The following is an 18,787-nucleotide window of genomic DNA, read 5'->3' on the forward strand; positions in this document are numbered from 1 at the left end:
CATGCATATTAAACTTACAATAATCTATAGATTCTGAAATAAACCATTTGATCATAAGCTCTTTAAGAGTAGCTATTAATTTAATTCAGTATTTTAAAAATTAAATATAATAAGGGGGAAACATAAACAAATATTGACAAACACCCTTTAGTGTTCTTGTTGTGAATAATGTATTAAATGGAGTTTAAATAATATATTTTATTTGTTTACCTTTCAATATCTTGCACTTGCAGACAACCTCAGTTCAATGCTATTTCATTAAACTGTAAAGCGTAACAAACATAATAAAGCAGAATATGCATATGAATCTGAGTATTCACAGATCCACTAACATATAAATCAAATCATGTTTGTCTCTTTCCTTTTTCGAACGATACTCATTATAATAAATGCTTTTACTTTGTGAGTAGACTGAACTACAATTTTCCAACACTTGTTTCCGTGACGCACATTCACAGTGCATATTTCTGATAAATATTTATTTTTATCTCAAACGTAGTATTTTTCGTGAATTGACACACGCATTACATTATTCCCTAATGACCATATGATATCCGTTGTTGATTTGAATGGTATTTATTATTTTCGCCGTTAATCGCAATTTCTCGTCTGCTTGCCGCCATCTTGGACGTGTGTAAAAACAGGCGTGCTCAATCCCGATACATCAACTATCGTCGGTATTCTCCGCAATAGAAAGAGATGTGTATACTGGATAGCAACGTAAAATCGTATATATTTGGCTAAATTTGCGAACCAATACGCAAGTCAGTTGTTGTTCGGTGAGGACACCACAAGCTCGATCAGCACTCGTTCCCCGGGAGGCTTGAATTTTAACGTTTCTTACTACGCAAGCGCCAAAATGATTATGATTGATAAATGACCCGCAAAGACCGAAAATAAGCGAAAGTACGATTAAAAACTGATATTTGACCATTTTGATCGATGGATCCGAAGTTTTTCAGTACAAATCCGTAGTGCGTAGTTTAGCCAAATAATCCGTAGTAACTACGGCGAATCCGTAGAAGTAAACAGGTCTGAAACTTCCACAAAAGCAGAAAGTGTCGTCCCTGATTAACCTGTTCAAACTGCACAGGCTAATCTGGGATGACACTTTATGCATATGCATTAAGAGCTAAGGTTAGCCCTAACAAAAAAACCAGTTTTCCCAGATGAGAACAAAGCTCATATATAGCTTCAACAGTGCATACCAACCATGTCAGAAATGGAAATGGACACAAGCCTTCAAGCCCTACACGGTCAGACCTTTCCCCCACATGAAGCAAAGCGAAAATGGCTTTTGCAACCAGCATGAAACCAGAACAGCCTGCGAGTAACTCGCAGTCTGTTCAGGTTTTATGTTGTTTGCTGCTCATCAGTAACCAAGGGTTGGAAATGAAGCCTTTGAATTAAGTAAGAAAGGTATTTCATTAAATGTAACTTTCTAATGGACTAAAAAACAAATGCCTACAAATACATATCTAAGTGGTAACAGGTTAATACAGGTAATAGGTAGGTGGGGGCTTGTAAGATTGCTTGTTTCATGATAAATTATATGAAGTTGGAATTGATTGGTCAAACTGTTATGTATAGTAAGTTTTATGATGGTTTTATGTTTTCCTCACAACTGCACTGTGAGATTCTAAGTCTCAAATTGATTTTCGTATGATGAGATCTTAAGATCAGCTAAAAAGCTGCCTATTCATACCAACTGATATAGAATGTTAAGGTCTAAAAAAAACTAAATTTGATATTACAGCATGTAAAGGTCTAAAGCGGAATATGACAGATGCATACATGTATTTAGATCAGGCATGATCAAATCAAATGTTCTATTGACAGTTACACATACATGCCATAATTTTCTTTGCCAAAATCACGTTTTGCAAACATTGTGTAGACACTTTGCTTCCTTGCGGGACACATAATTATATTTCATTTCAGTAAGTAATGCATGTTCATCACAAACCACTTACCTTTTAAAATCAACTTCTGCCCAACATTGAAGATGTTTTATAATTTCATAACAGCTAACTTTTGCAATTTTCCGAATTATACAGAAACCAATTGATGCTACTTTGCACAAGCTTATCTAAACTTCAGTTGGTATAATACACGAGATATAAGTACTGTTGGGACATAAAACACAAAAGTAGTTGGCTTTTTTCAGAAATGACTTAACAATCACACTACCTCTAATGTCAGCAATTAGCCCTGCAAACATATGACATACACGAGATCGTGACAAAATCAATAGATCTTTAACGCTGATAAGACGCAAACAGCAACACTTATCTAGCAAATTTTGATTAGTACCAGAAGATCAAGAATTACTAATGGTTGTTTTCTTTCAAATGGAGCTTAATCTGTAGCTATTATAGAACTGCCTAGACATCATCTAGATACAACTTCTGACCAAGTTTGGTGAAGATCGGATGAAATTTCGGGATAGACCGACAGACCGACGGACCGACAAAGTGACTCCATCGGAGATGGGTGATGCTCCCCAAAGTTTTTTTTTGTCACAATATTGCACTATATATTCAGACAAGAGTTCCGCGGTCGGAGATGACCGCATTGAAGCCGGATTTTTTATTTAAATGACAGGAAAGTACCTTTCGTGTTTTTGTCAATGCAATACTTAAATTACTGAAATATTGTTCAAAGGTCAAAATGAAATGTAAGTACTTTTCAAGGCATGAGCAAACCTTGTGTTATGTTTTGAATGCATGCATATACATGAACAACAATAACATTTAAGGTCACAAATATGAACTTGAATTGACAATTAGGAAAGTTTGATCTCAATTGAATGACCTTGAAATGACCAGTGGTCATCTAAGTGTGCTTGCAAACCTTTACGTCAAGTTTGAGATTCTAGGTCCAAGCATACCAAAGTTATAACAATTTTAACATTTTAACATTGAAGGTCACAGTGACCTTGACCTTCAAATGAATGACATTGAAATGAGCAGTGGTGATCTTCTAGTACTGGCCAACCTTTATGTCAAGTTTGAAGACTCTAGGTACAAGCATACCAAAGTTATAACATGGAATAAGAACTTTAACATTTTTACCTACCAAAGTTATAAGAACTTTAACATTTTTACATTCAAGGTCACAGTGACCTTGACCTTAGAATGAATGACCTTGAAATGACCAGTGGTCATCTAAGTGTGCTTGCAAACCTTCATGTCAAGTTTGAAGACTCTATGTCCAAGCATACCAAAGTTATAACAATTTTAACATTTTAACATTTAAGGTCACAGTGACCTTGACCTTCAAATGAATGACATTGAAATGACCAGTGGTCATCTTCTAGTACTGGCCAATCTTTATTTCAAGTTTGAAGACTCTAGGTACAAGCATACCAAAGTTATAGCATGAAATAAGAACTTTAACATTTTTACATTCAAGGTCACAGTGACCTTGACCTTCAAATGAATGACCTTGAAATGTCCAGTGGTTACTTACTAGTTCTGGCCAACCTTCATGTCAAGTTTCAAGACTCTAGGTCCAAGCATACCAAAGTTATAACAACTTTAACATTTTTACATTCAAGGTCACAGTGACCTTGACCTTCAAATGAATGACCTTGAAATGTCCAGTGGTTACTTACTAGTTCTGGCCAACCTTCATGTCAAGTTTCAAGACTCTAGGTCCAAGCATACCAAAGTTATAACAACTTTAACATTTTTATATTGAAGGTCACAGTGACCTTCACCTTCAAATGAATGACCTTGAAATGACCAGTGGTCATCTGTTAATCCTGGCCAACCTTCATGTCAAGTTTGAAGACTCTAGGTCCAAGCATACCAAAGTTATACCATGAAATAAGAACTTTAACATTTTTACATTCAAGGTCACAGTGACCTTGACCTTCAAATGAATGACCTTGAAATGACCAGTGGTTACTAACTAGTTATGGCCAACCTTCATGTCAAGTTTCAAGACTCTAGGTCCAAGCATACCAAAGTTATAACAACTTTAACCTTTTTTATATTGAAGGTCACAGTGACCTTGACCTTCAAATGAATGACCTTGAAATGACCAGTGGTCATCTGTTAATCCTGGCCAACCTTCATGTCAAGTTTGAAGACTCTAGGTCCAAGCATACCAAAGTTATACCATGAAATAAGAACTTTAACATTTTCGAGCACGCCGCCACCCCGCCCGCCCGCCCGACAACATCAATCTATAAGCCGAGATTTTTTCGAAAAAAATTCGGCTAATAAAAGGAAACGTCTTGAGGGGCATAACTTTGTACAAAATAATACGATGGATGGTTTAGCAACTTAAAAATTTCAAAGGGCCATAACTCTCTAAATAAATAATCTAACCAAAACCCACAAATAACATGCGCATCTCCTCAAGGTAGTTAAGCTTCCCATAAAGCTTCATTGAATTCCAGTCAGTAGTTGGGGGGACAAGAATTGCACTATATGTACAGTGAATGGAAAATTTCAAAAGGCCATAACTCTGTGAACAAGGGCTGTTTGTAAAACATGCATGCCCCCCATATGGGCTGTCAGTTGTAGTGGCAGCCATTGTGTGAATACGTTTTTTGTCACTGTGACCTTGACCTTCAACCTAGTGACCTGAAAATCAATAAGGGTCATCTGCCAGTCATGATCAATGCACCTATGAAGTTTCATGATCCTAGGCATAATTATTCTTGAGTTATCATCAGGAAACCATTTTACTGTTTCCAGTCACTGTGACTTTGACCTTGTAACCTGAAAATTAATAGTGGTCATCTGCAAGTAATGATCAATGTACCTATGAACTTTCATGATCCTAGGCCTAATTATTCTTGAGTTATCATCAGGAAACCATTTTACTGTTTCGAGTCACTGTGACCTTGACCTTTGACCTAGTGACCTGAAAATTAATAGGGGTCATCTGCAAGTCATGATCAATGTACCTATGAAGTTTCATAATCCTAGGCGTAAGCATTCTTGAATCATCCGGAAACCATTTTACTGTTTCGAGTCACTGTTACATTGACCTTTTACCTAGTGACCTGAAAATCAACAGGGGTCATCTGCCATTCATGATCAATGTTCCTATGAAGTTTCATGATCCTAGGCATAAGCATTCTTGAGTTATCATCTGGAAACCATTTTACTGTTTCGAGTCACTGTTACCTTGACCTTTGACCTAGTGACCTGAAAATCAAAAGGGGTCATCTGCCAGTCATGATCAGTGTACCTATGAAGTTTCATGATCCTAGACGTAAGCATTCTTGAGTTATCATCCAGAAACCATTTTACTGTTTCGAGTCACTGTGACCTTGACCTTTGACCTAGTGACCTGAAAATCAATAGGGGTCATTTGCCTTCATGATCAATGTACCTATGAAGTTTCATGATCCTAGGCGTAAGCATTCTTGCGTTATCATCCGGAAACCATTTTACTATTTCGAGTCACTGTGACCTTGACCTTTGACCTAGTGACCTGAAAATCAATAGCGGTCATCTGACAGTCATGATCAATCTACCTATGAAGTTTCATGATCCTAGGCCAAAGCATTCTTGAGTTATCATCCGGAAACCATTTTACTGTTTAGAGTCACTGTGACCTTGACCTTTGACCTAGTGACCTGAAAATCAATAGGGTTCAACTGCCAGTCATGATCAATGTACCTATGAAGTTTTATGATCCTAGGCGTAAGCATTCTTGAGTTATCATCCGGAAACCATTTTACTGTTTAGAGTCACTGCGACCTTGACCTTTGACCTAGTGACTTGAAAATCAATAGGGGTCATTTGCCAGTCATGATCAATGTACCTATTAAGTTTCATGATCCTAGGCCTAAGCATTTTTGAGTTATCATCCGGAAACCATTTTACTATTTCGAGTCACTGTGACCTTGACCTTTGACCTAGTGACCTAAAAATCAAGAGGGGTCATCTGCCACACATGATCAATCTACGTATAAAGTTCATGATCCTAGGCCTAAGGGTTCTTGAGTTATCATCCGGAAACCATTTGGTGGACGGACTGACGGACGGACCGACCGACGGACGGACCGACCGACCGACATGAGCAAAACAATATACCCCCTCTTCTTCAAAGGGGGCATAAAAATCATCCGACCAGAACCCGCTGATAATATGTACATCTCTTGGTAGTGAAGCTTCCCATAAAGTTTCATTGAATTCCGGTCATTAGTTGCTGAGAAATAGCCTGGACAAAAATTGTGCACGGACGGAAGGACACACGGACAGAAAAAGCGGCGACTATATGCTCCCCCCAAAAATTTTGGGGGAGCATAATAAGAGCACATTTCAAACATAGCCCATTATTTGCTCAAGATGAAGGGCAATTAAAACCAATTTCATTATGTTCAGAACATGCAGAACATCAAATATGTAACTGAAAAGCTAGTTATTATTAAAAATACTTTTCAATTTATCAACATATTCCACAGTCAAACATTTTAACATTTGATTTCTTCCCTGAGTCAATTTCTGTGAAAACTGTGCTTAATGCATGTGCATAAAGAGTTGTCCCAGATAAGCCAGTGCAATCTGCACAGGCTAATCAGGGACAACACTTTCCATTTTATGTAATTATTATTTTAAAGCAGGTCTTTTCTAAACGAAAATCCAGAGTAGGCATACAGTGTTGTCTCTGATTAGCCTATGCGGACTGCACAGGCTAATCTGGGGAAACCTTTTACGCACATGCGTTATGACCAATTTTCTCAGAATATGGCTTGCCTTTATACCTAAAAGCCCTGTCCCACACAATGGTCATACTCCTGTACATGGGCTCAGCTAAGTCTTCGTTGAAGTCCACAGGTCCATAGGTTGGCGAGGTAAAAACCCCCTGTCTCCGCGTTGTAGCACGGTATGTGGAAAAGTGAAGGCCGCCAGAACGCTTGTCCTGAGTCTTATCTCTGACAGCCTTCAAACACAAGAAGGTAGGAATGTCTCAAAGATCTGGTCTAACAAATGGGCATTCTTAATCTTTACCTTGTCTTTTTAGTTTTTGAGTTTCACCATTTTCTTGTCCTTAATATTTACTGGCTTCCACCATATTTCAAACTTTTAAGTCAGTTTAATGTTATTAATTGCCCGAAGCTATAAGGTCAGCATAAATACTTCCATCAATCAAGCTTAAGAACTTTTTGTGTTCAGACAAACGACTGGACAGACAGACAAAACTGAAATGAATGAAGTGAATATTCCCCCATATGGTCCACTTACCAGGCACTATCAACCTAGCTTACCTTGCCTTTGACTTATAGCAGGATCCAATTATGGATCTGGCTGATGGACCAGGGGTAACTCTTACAAATATTTTTTAAGAAACAAAAAAATCAATTCACAAAGTATTTGGGCCGTGCTCTGTGAAAAAGGGGTTTAATGCATGTGCGTGAAGTGCTGTCCCAGATAAGCTTGTGCAGTCCGCACAGGCTAATCAGGGATGACACTTTCCGCTTTTATAATATTTTTCCTTTCAAGAAAGTCTCTTGTTACCAAAAAAATTAGTTAAGGGGGATTACACAGGCTGATCTGGGACGGCACTTTTGCGCACATGCATTAAACCCCTTTTCCACAGAGCATGACCAATTTGTTTCACAATGTACATACAGGAGCGCTCCATTTAGCGCAGGTATTGCCGGCCTCTGATGCTGCATTTGAAGCCCCTTCCTCCATTTTCTGTCTCACACTCCCGTCAAATATGGCGTCCATATCTGCGGACAACTTCCGCACAATTGGCTCCAGAGCCTTGTCAAGTTTCTGCAACTCGTTGTCAACAACTGACTTGGTAAACATGTTACCTTTTGCACCCTGAAAGATTGCAAGATGTAATGTACTCTGCACCAATGACAACTTTTGAGGCTGGAACAATATTAAGTTTCTGATTAGAAAATAATTGAGCCTTGCTTTGGGAAAACCATTTATCACATGCCATACCCTGTTTCCCATGTAATATAACCATTACAAAAATTTCATCTTAAACATGTGTAATATACTTTTTAAGCGTTTTCATTTGCTTAGATTTCGTTCCATTGAACAATCGAATTTTGTTATTTTGCTGAAATTGCAACGTCAAATCAAGTCACGAAATGTAAACAACATTCGGGATTTATCATTATGCTTGCGTAAATATTTATTTAATTTGCTCATTTAAAAGCAGCTGATAAAAAGATCTGACACTCATTGTAATATCATACCATATTTTATTAAACTCTTCCAGGAAATTTGTTAGCAAGCTCGCCAAAGGCTTGCTAACTAACAAAATTCCTGAATTTGTTTAATAAAATATGGTATGATATGACAACTAGTGCCAGATCCTATATATGATGCATATGTTGCACTATTAATACTGTTGATTATAATCCTTGTATAGAGAACAGGGACATTGACGTCTTATGTACAGACGTTTTGCAGCTTGTTTTTCCTTAAAAGAGATGCACATTCTTGTACATTTGCAGGCCAAAAAAGATTAGCAACATACAGTTTTTCATCATGACTTGTGTACAGTAGAATAATTAACAAAATTATTTAATATAGAACAAAACAATCCATAAGCAACATACAGTTTTTCATCATGACTGGTGTATAGTAGAATAACGAACAAAATATAGAACAAAACAATCTAAAAGCATTATACAGTTTTTCATCGTGACTAATGCACAGTAGAATAACGAACAAAATATATAACATAACAATTTAAAAGCAACATACAGTTTTTCCATCATGACTGGTGTACAGTAGAATATCAGACACGAATCTTCCCACGCTGTGGACCAGTCGCTCCATGGACTGCCTTTGTCTAATGCCTGTCATCTCATGTACGTAGTTCCTTAACGTCGGGATCTGGGTCTCCTCAAGCGTGCTGAACACCTGCACGAAAAACATGGCAGCTTTAGTTTAATTCTATTCATTTCAGCTTCATTCGCAACCTCTTGGTAGGCGGGCAGCTTATCCACTATGCCACAGCGACTTTTGCAGAAGAAACATGGCAGGTGTATAGCAAAAAGGTTCTTTTTTATTCTTTAACTGTAGCCATAAAAGACAACATTCTAGTTTAACTTTAAAATTCACTTTTATACGGAGTTTGGTTGAAAACCTGCAATGAGTTCTTCAGTTTCCAATTTTCATATAGACTAACAGTTTTTATTTCTTTGCACACCATTGGGCTTGTAATTTGTTACATGCCATAAGAATTACAAATATGATTTTACAGCTAATGTAAATATTAAGAGCTATTTAAGGACAGTGCACTTAACTATGCATCTGCTTTGATAGTGAAGTGCATATTTTCTGTTAGTCACATGATATTATGACTGTGAAGAAAACATTCAGCATTATAGCTTAAAGCAAAGTTATTTATAGAAAACATTTGTTCTATTTTTAGCAACATTGACATTAATACAACTGGCACAAACTGCAATCCCAGGCTAAGTCTGCATGTACAAACATTCTCACACATTTACAGGAAATTAAGAGTTGTCACCATAGGATGATGTATGCCCCCTATAAACGCTTGATAGAAGTTATGAGCTTTTTTCAAAACCTAAACGCAGATTTTGAAACCTAAATGCAGACCCTAAGTTCAAGGTCAAGGTCAAAGGGGTAACACATTTTTTTGTGCGTATGGAAAGGCCTTGTCCATATACAGATGCATACCAAATATGAAGGTTATAGCTCAAGGGACATAGAAGTTATGAGCCTTTTTCGAAACCTAAACGCAGATTTCGAAACCTAAACGCCGACCCTAAGTTCAAGGTCAAGGTCACAGGGATGAAAATTTGTGTGCGTATGGAAAGGCCTTGTCCATATACACATGCATGCAAAATATGAAATTGCTATCTGAAGCGACATAGAAGTTATGAGCATTTTTCGAAACCTAAACGCAAAGTGTGACGGACAGACAGTCCGATCACTATATGCTCTCCTTCGGGGGCATTAAAACTGAATCCAAACAAAGGTGAAGGAATTTATTTCAATTCTTGACCTTGTAAGTCACATTGGACACTACTGGCCCTAAAATCCAATCCAACAATAAATCAGTATGAAAGCCTTGATCTTGTAAGACACATTGAACTTGACACTACTGGCCCTAAAATCCGATCCAACAATAAATCAGTATGAAAGCCTTTATCTTGTAAGACACATTAACTTGACACTACTGGCCCTAAAATCTGATCCAACAATAAATCAGTCTGAAAGCCTTGATCTTGTAAGACACATTAACTTGACACTACTGGCCCTAAAATCCGATCCAACAATAAATCAGTATGAAAGCCTTTATCTTGTAAGACACATTAACTTTACACTACTGGCCCTAAAATCTGATCCAACAATAAATCAGTCTGAAAGCCTTGATCTTGTAAGACACATTAACTTGACACTACTGGCCCTAAAATCCAATCCAACAATAAAACAGCATGAAAGCTACCTGCACAAACATTTTCATAACAAGGGCTGTTTGTAAAACATGCATGCCCCCCATATGGGCTGTCCGTTGTAGTGGCAGCCATTGTGTGAATACGATTTTTGTCACTGTGACCTTGACCTTTGACCTTGTGACCTGAAAATCAATAGGGGTCATCTGTGGGTCACGATCAATGTACCTATGAAGTGTCATGATCCTAGGCAAAAGCGTTCTTGAGTTATCATCCGAAAATCATTTTACTATTTCGGGTCACCTTCACCTTGACCTTTGGCCTTGTGACCTCAAAATCAATACGGGTAATCTGCAAGTCATGATCAATCTACCTATGAAGTTTCATGATCCTAGGCGTATGCGTTCTTGAGTTATCATCCGAAAACTATTTTACTATTTCGGGTCACCGTGACCTTGACCTTTAACCTAGTGACCTCAAAATCAATAGGGGTCATCTGCGAGTCATGATCAATGTACCTATGAAGTTTCATGATCCTAGGCGTATGCGTTCTTGAGTAATCATCCGGAAACCATTTTACTATTTCGGGTCACCGTGACCTTGACCTTTGACCTAGTGACCTCAAAATCAATAGAGGTCATCTGCAAGTCATGATCAATCTACCCATGAAGTTTCATGATCCTAAGCGTATGCGTTCTTGAGTTATCATTCAAAAACCATTTTACTATTTCTGGTCACCGTGACCTTGACCTTTGACCTAGTGACCTCAAAATCAATAGGGGTCATCTGCGAGTCATGATCAATGTACCTATGAAGTTTCATGATCCTAGGCCCAAGCGTTCTTGAGTTATCGTCTGACAACCACCTGGTGGACGGACAGACCGACAGACCGACCGACAGACCGACCAACATGAGCAAAGCAATATACCCCCTCTTCTTCGAAGGGGGGCATAAAAATCTCCATTCACAATGAAGTTCTTTTAAAGAACCTATCTATATATTAACACAAGTGACTTTGACCCAACAAGCCCAGGATGCAATCTTCATGCAAGCGTGCTTTATCAAAGTTTCATCAAGATTGTTTAATACAAATTGAAATTGTTAATTATTAAACACAAACTTAATCCTAATTTTAAAAGTACAGAAGGGGCATTATTCTGTAAAATTGCTGGTCATTCTGCTCCGTTGCAGGTCAGAGTTATGTGCCTTGGTAAATGACCTTACATTTTCATTTGAATTGAAGATTCAATTTAATAAATGTAGTACTTACAGAGATTTTTTTTTTTTTTCACACACATTTTGACTAAAAGTTCATCTTGCACGCAAACCTTTACTACTTTAAGAAGCACAAGACAGGCCATGACACTCTTGATGATAGACATTGATTTTAAACAACAGAAATCACGATTCTCACATCAGCACAATTCACCGAGTTACCAACCTGCGGAGGTCCATCATCTGTCAGCAGATTGCTCATCTTCTGGTACTCTGTAGCGCTGCAGCAGAAGACACGCAGGTTATCTGCTGAACTGCCGACGTCGTCATCATCGTTATCATCGTACACATCGTCCACCTCGTCTGGGTCGTCTGTCTCGGTCATGCCAGCACGACGCTTCATCTCCTGCAAACATCAAGCATTGATAGCAATCACGAATAGATCCGGCCAAACAAAAAAGGTAGGAAAAACACCCTAAACCCTTATCTCATTTTTAAGAAGTATTATTTTCGCCAAAAACTGAAACACCTGTTAAATTTACTCTTTTTTCGAAATTAACAAGCTGGTTTGGATACTAATGAAAAACAAGTTATTATAGAGAAAATGTGTAAGGACCAGGACAAACTTTGAACTTGATCTGTAATTCATGTAGGTAGACTCACACACCAAAACTAAGGTCAGTACCTGTAGTCCAAGGCTGGTAACATCATTAAATATAAATGGACCAGAACGAAACTAAAACTTGATCTTCTATAAGTTATGCAGGTAGACTCACACATCAAAATTCAAGTCAATACCTGCAAGCGTTTAGAAAAAAGTAGGGGGGAGTGAGAGGGGGGTATAATGTGGGCTGTGGTAATTTATAAGATGTTTAAAAAAAAAAAAGAGTGCCAAACTGTCACAAGATACGCCCGTTCGGAGGTTTTGGACACCATGCTTAATGCTTGAAATGCACTAAGTGACCTCGAGACCTAGTTATTGACCCGGCATGACCCATATTTGAACTTGACCTAGATATCATTTAGATGTAACATCTGACTAAATTTGGTGAAGATCAAATGAAAACTACTTCAATTAGAGAGCGGGCACCATGCTAAATGCTTGAAATTCATTATGTGTCCGATCGTGACCTCGTTTTTGACCCGGCATGACCCATATTCGAATTTGATCTACATATCATCTAGACTCAACTTCTGACCAAATTAGGTGATGATCAGATGCAAACTACTTCAATTAGAGAGCGGACACCATGCTAAATGCTTGAAATGCACTAAGTAACCTTGTGACCTAGTTTTTGACCCGGCATGACCCATATTCGAACTTGACCTAGATATCAACTAGATGCAACTACTGACCAAGTTTGGTGAAGATCGGATGAATACAATTTGAATTAGAGTCCGGACAAAGTGGCGCCGTTGAAAATGCACTAATTGACCCTATGACCTAGTTTTTGACCCGGCATGACCCATATTCGAACTTGGCCTATATATCAACTAGATGCAACTGCTGACCAAGTTTGGTGAAGATCGGATGAATACAATTTGAAATAGAGTCCGGACAAAGTGGCCCCTTTGAAAATGCACTTATTGACCCTATGACCTAGTTTTTGACCCGGCATGACCCATATTCGAACTTGGCCTAGATATCAACTAGATGCAACTGCTGACCAAGTTTGGTGAAGATCGGATGAATACAATTTGAATTAGAGTCCGGACAAAGTGATGCCTTCCGCCCGCCGCCCGCTGCCCGCCGCCCGCCGCCAAGGGGTTTCACATAATACGTCCCGTATTTTATACGGGCGTATAAAAATTGGGGGGGGGGTAGGGGGGAGTGAGAGGGGGGTATAATGTGGGGTGGGGTTATTTATTACATGTTTAAAAAAAAAGGGGGGGTGGGGGGGTAGGGGGTGGTAGGGGGTGGGGGGTGAGAGGGGGGTTTAATGTGGGGTGTGGTAATTTATTAGATGATGTTTAAAAAAAAAATTGGGGGGTGGGTGATATCCTCTATTCTTTAAACATGAAATTTGAACTTATTGCATTTGTTTCCCCTGTATATAAGAAAGATATAATAGTGTATTACCTCCCCTGTCGTGCTTATAATTATATTAATCAACAAAATTAAACATTAACACAATATTTAATATACAAAATATACAAAAAAAATTATATTCTGATAATATTTTTACTGATCCACTTTATTTTACTCAAAGGATGATGTTTCATTGGATTGATAATTATAGATTTAGGATTACAGAAAAGTTGCTTCAGTTATATTGTTCAAAGTTCGCCCTGTTGGCCGCGTATGCATTCTTGAGTTATCATCCAAAAACCATTTTACTATTTCGGGTCACCGTGACCTTGACCTTTGACCTAGTGACTTCAAAATCAATAGGGGTCATCTGCGAGTCTTGATCAATGTACCTATGAAGTTTCATGATCCTAGGCCCAAGCGTTCTTGAGTTATTATCTGACAACCACCTGGTGGACGGACCAACAGACCGACCGACAGACTGACATACCGACATGAGCAAAGCAATATACCCCCTCTTCTTCGAAGGGGGGCATAAAAAACAATAAAGCAAAACTGGATCTTTTGCGTCCCCTTATTGGACAACTGATTGTACAGTGCTTGAGATCCAGCCACTGTTTTACCCTCAATCCAGCCTTGAAGTCACGTCGTATCTGGGCCTGGGAGTACTGGTTCCTGGCATTTGCACAGATGGCAGCAATAGACTTCCTGAGGACAACCAGTCGCTTCTCCAGCAGCAGTGTCTGTGGGGAGGGAAGAAAAAAGGCTTGTGTAGAAGACAAATACTAGTGAAGACGGGTCAGTGTTTTATTACTTAGTATGTCCTTTTAATTAAGACCAGGCTGGCTAGCTCAGTTTTAAGAGTGCTGGATGACATATCCAGGGGATTGGGGGCTCAACCCCTGGCCCGGCAACATAGCTTGTGTGGGGACTGGTAGTAAATCTTTTCTATTTTTTTTTTTTTCCTTCTATCTCTGATTCAAGTACGGCAGTTGTCACTTCCTTACATGCGTATATACACCTATTACTGGTAAACACTCTAGCCCCGGAAAAGTGTGTGTTGGTTTACTGGCTGCTGTCATATGCAAACTAGAGCTTTGTCACAGACTTGACATATACCCCCACGTTCCGCATTGACACAGACTTTTTTGCATGCTGTCTTCACAAAACAAGAGAATCAAATGTATGGCCATTTTTAAGAATTATAATTCCATTATCATTTATGGCCATTTTGACCTTTGAACTCTTGAATTCTTTAGCATGACATGCTGTCCAAATTTAAGGCCTTTTTTTTACTTTTGAACTCCAAGTGTGACCTAGACCTTGGAGTTATCGACATAATTCTTTGGCATGACACATCGTCCAATGATTGTGAACAAACGTACCAGGTATTTTTAAAATCTCACAATAAATGACATAGTTATGGCCCGGACAAGATCATTTATGGCCATTTTTGAACTTTGAACTAACAGTGTGACCGTCGTGTCGCGTTTTTTTTTTTGCTTTTCCAACTGTGTCGGCAACTGAACATACAACATCGTAAAAGATCTTTTCTATTATGTCTTTCTTAACATTCAACTTCGGCTCACTTTGCGTACAATATGTTAAAAGCATGTCTTTGAACGCTTTTTAGGACGCTCTCTGGGCGCCGCCATTGTTTTTTGACAGATAGACTGTACACACCGCTTTTATTGGAAAAAATGCGCTTTGTTAAACAAACCCGATAACCATTCTATATAAGCACCGAAAAGATCTTTAATGCGCGAAAAGAACTCAATAGAAATTGATACGATCTGATGCAAAAATAATATTCGTAACTTGATTTTGTAATTCTTAATGGTACGTCAAGATTTTACAAGGGCTGTTTGTAAAACATGCATGCCCCCCATATGGGCTCTCAGTTGTAGTGACAGCCATTTTGTAAATATGTTTTTTGTCACTGTGACCTTGACCTTTGACCTAGTGACTTGAAAATCAATAGGGGTCATCTGCGAGTCATGATCGATGTACCTATGAAGTTTCATGATCCTAGCCATAAGCTTTTTTGAGTTATCATCAGGAACCATTTTACTATTTCGGGTCACTGTGACCTTGACCTATGACCTAGTGACCTGAAAATCAATAGGGGTCATCTGCCAGTCATGATCAATGTACCTATCAAGTTTCATGATCCTAGGCATATTAAGCGTTCTTGAGTTATAATCCGGAAACCATTTTACTATTTTGGGTCACCGTGACCTTGACCTTCAACTGAGTGACCTCAAAATCAATAGGTGTCATCTGCAAGTCATGATCAATCTACCTATCAAGTTTCATGATCCTAGGCATAGCATTCTTGAGTTATGATCCAGAAACCATTTTACTATTTTGGGTCACCATGACCTTGACCTTTGACCTGAAAATCAATTGGGGTCATCTGCCAGTCATGATCAATGTACCTATGAAGTTTCATGATCCTAGGCATAAGCGTTCTTGAGTTATCATCCGGAAACCATTTAAATATTTCGGGTCACCGTGACCTTGACCTTTGACCTAGTGACCTGAAAATCAATAGGGGTCATGATGAGACTGCTAGTCATGATCAAACTACCTATCAAGTTTCATGATCCTAGGCATAAGCCTTCTTGAGTTATCATCCGGAAACCATTTTACTATTTTGGGTCACCGTGACCTTGACCTTTGACCTGAAAATCAATAGGGGTCATCTGCAAGTCACGATCAATCTTCCTATGAAGTTTCATGATCCTAGGCATAAGCGTTCTTGAGTTATCATCCGGAAACCATTTTACTATTTCTGGTCACCGTGACCTTGACCTTTGACTTTGTGACCTGAAAATCAATAGGGGTCATCTACGAGTCATGGTCAATCTACCTGTAAAGTTTCGTGATCCTAGGCATAAGTGTTCTTGAGTAATCATCCGGAAACCATTTTACTATTTCGGGTCACCGTGACATTGACCTTTGAAATAGTGACCTGAAAATCAATAGGGGTCATCTGCGAGTCATGATCAATCTACCTTTCAAGTTTCATGATCCTAGGCATAAGCGTTCTTGAGTTATCATCCGGAAACCATTTTACTATTTCGAGTTACCGTGACCTTGACCTTTGACCTTGTGACCTCAAAATCAATAGGGGTCATCTGCCAGTCATGATCAATGTACCTATCAAGTTTCATGATCCTAGGCATAAGCGTTCTTGAGTTATCATCCCGAAACCATTTTACTATTTCAGGTCACCGTGACCTTGACCTTTGACCTAGTGACCTGAAAATCAATAGGAGTCATCTGTGAGTCATGATCAAACCACCTATCAAGTTTCATGATCCTAAGCAGAAGCGTTCTTGAATTATCATCTGGAAACCATTTTACTATTTTGGGTCACAGTGGCCTTGACCTTTGACCTAGTGACCTCAAAATCAAAAAGGGTCATCTACGAGTCATGATCAATGTACCTATGAAGTTTCATGATCCTAGGCTTAAGCGTTCTTGAGTTATCATCCGGAAACCACCTGGTGGACGGACCGACAGACCAACAGACCGACCGACATGTGCAAAGCAATTTACCTCCTCTTCTCCGAAGGGGGGCATACAAATATTACTTCCCTTGTGAAAATGATCTTTTCCTGCCAAATGATAAATATAAATACCTTTTAAAGCTTGTTACTTCCCTTGGATTTGTTTTATTGACCATTGACCTTGAAGGATGACCTTGACCTTTCACCACTCAAAATGTGCAGCTCCATGAGATACACATGCATGTCAAATATCAAGTTGCTATCTTCAATATTGTAAAAGAAAGACGGATGGACAGACAGACGGACTGACGGATAGTTCAACTGCTATATGCTGCCCTATCAGGGGCATAAAAAAAAGAGGAACTTATATTTCCCGTGTGGCTTTTGTTTTTCTTTGTTATCGCAGTGCCATCCGTTATCCATTATCTGCAGTACCAGCGTGTTCAAGTAGTCTGTCTGTGTAAATTGTGTACCTTTAAGGGGGCCTTTTCATGCTTTGGTAAATTGACAAAATTAAAAAAAATGTTTAAGATTCGCAAAGTTGCGTTTTAGTTATGATATTTGTGAAGAAATAGTAATACTGAACATTTATCATGCTCTAAAATATCCATTATATGCATCTTTTGACAATTTGAAAACCTGAAAATTATAAAGCGTTGCAATCCGAAATGAAAGTTCTCTTGTTGTTGTTATATTTTGGGAAACTACGAGAGTTGCTTATATAAGTAAAAAAACTACCGCTCATAGCATGAGCACGGATGGTTGAGTGGTCTAGGCGTAACACTTTTTACTCCAGGACTTCAGGGTTCAGTGGTTCGAGCCCAGTTGAGGGTTACTTTTTTTCCTTTTTTTTAATTGTATTCATGTGCTTTTTTACTAGAGATTTTTAGGTCAAATGTTTAAATTTATCAATATAAAGCATTAAATTACAAGCTTCAAAACATGCCAAAATCTGTGAAAAGCCCCTTTAAGAGCAGTTTCTCGTTTCCCGCATTGAATGATTTAATGAAATACAATGAACAGACTTTATCTAATACAAATCCATTTTTATTCATAAATCAAGATTCGATAACCACATTTCTTTTAAACTATAAACTTTTGATGAATACTTGAAAATGTTTTTCTTTTAATCATACTCCACCTGGTTGAAAACCCCTTGATATTGTATACCCACAAAAGTCTTAATAAATCCCTTTACATATGAATAGCTGTAATACCTTCTTTTAAACCTTGGTGACGCTTTGATTTAGACCTAATATTATGTCATGTAATACAGAAGGCTATAAAGTTGGCTGATCTAATCTAAAAATATTTTATTGATTGGAGTCATTTGTAGATTATGTGTGTTTCATTAACGTTAACAAACTTTGAAGTCGCAAGGGTCTACTAGACTATGAAAGAGCCAATACATTTCTGAAATATCAATAATACAGCAAAGACTAATGGTTCAATTGAATACAAGTGCTTTATATTCCATTTTTAAAGTTGGTGAGCAAAATGGCGACAGATTCTCAGTCTTACATTAGCGTTGGCTCTGATAGGGTTAGCTTCTTTTGTTGTGAATCATGCAAGGACAAGGATATTGTTGAATATGCAGTGTGTTACTGTGAAAAATGTAAACAGTGTTTTTGTAGAAAGTGCTTAGGGCTTCATGATCAATTGTTT

General features: G+C 38.3%; 1 protein-coding gene across 1 annotated transcript in view; it reads right to left on the reverse strand.

Annotated features, from left to right (window-relative positions):
• The window catches only part of LOC127843616 (uncharacterized), a 122,312-nt gene that overhangs the window by 20,690 nt on the left and 82,835 nt on the right, over positions 1-18,787 (reverse strand). The window contains exons 15-19 of the mRNA XM_052373304.1: positions 14,231-14,350; positions 11,805-11,984; positions 8,700-8,858; positions 7,599-7,799; positions 6,731-6,909 (exon numbers count right to left, since the gene is read on the reverse strand). Of these exons, the coding sequence (XP_052229264.1) occupies positions 6,731-6,909; positions 7,599-7,799; positions 8,700-8,858; positions 11,805-11,984; positions 14,231-14,350 (839 nt within the window). The remainder of the gene's footprint in view (positions 1-6,730; positions 6,910-7,598; positions 7,800-8,699; positions 8,859-11,804; positions 11,985-14,230; positions 14,351-18,787) is intronic.

Source organism: Dreissena polymorpha, chromosome 9 (assembly GCF_020536995.1).
Source record: "Dreissena polymorpha isolate Duluth1 chromosome 9, UMN_Dpol_1.0, whole genome shotgun sequence".
Taxonomy (NCBI): Eukaryota; Metazoa; Mollusca; class Bivalvia; order Myida; family Dreissenidae; genus Dreissena; species Dreissena polymorpha.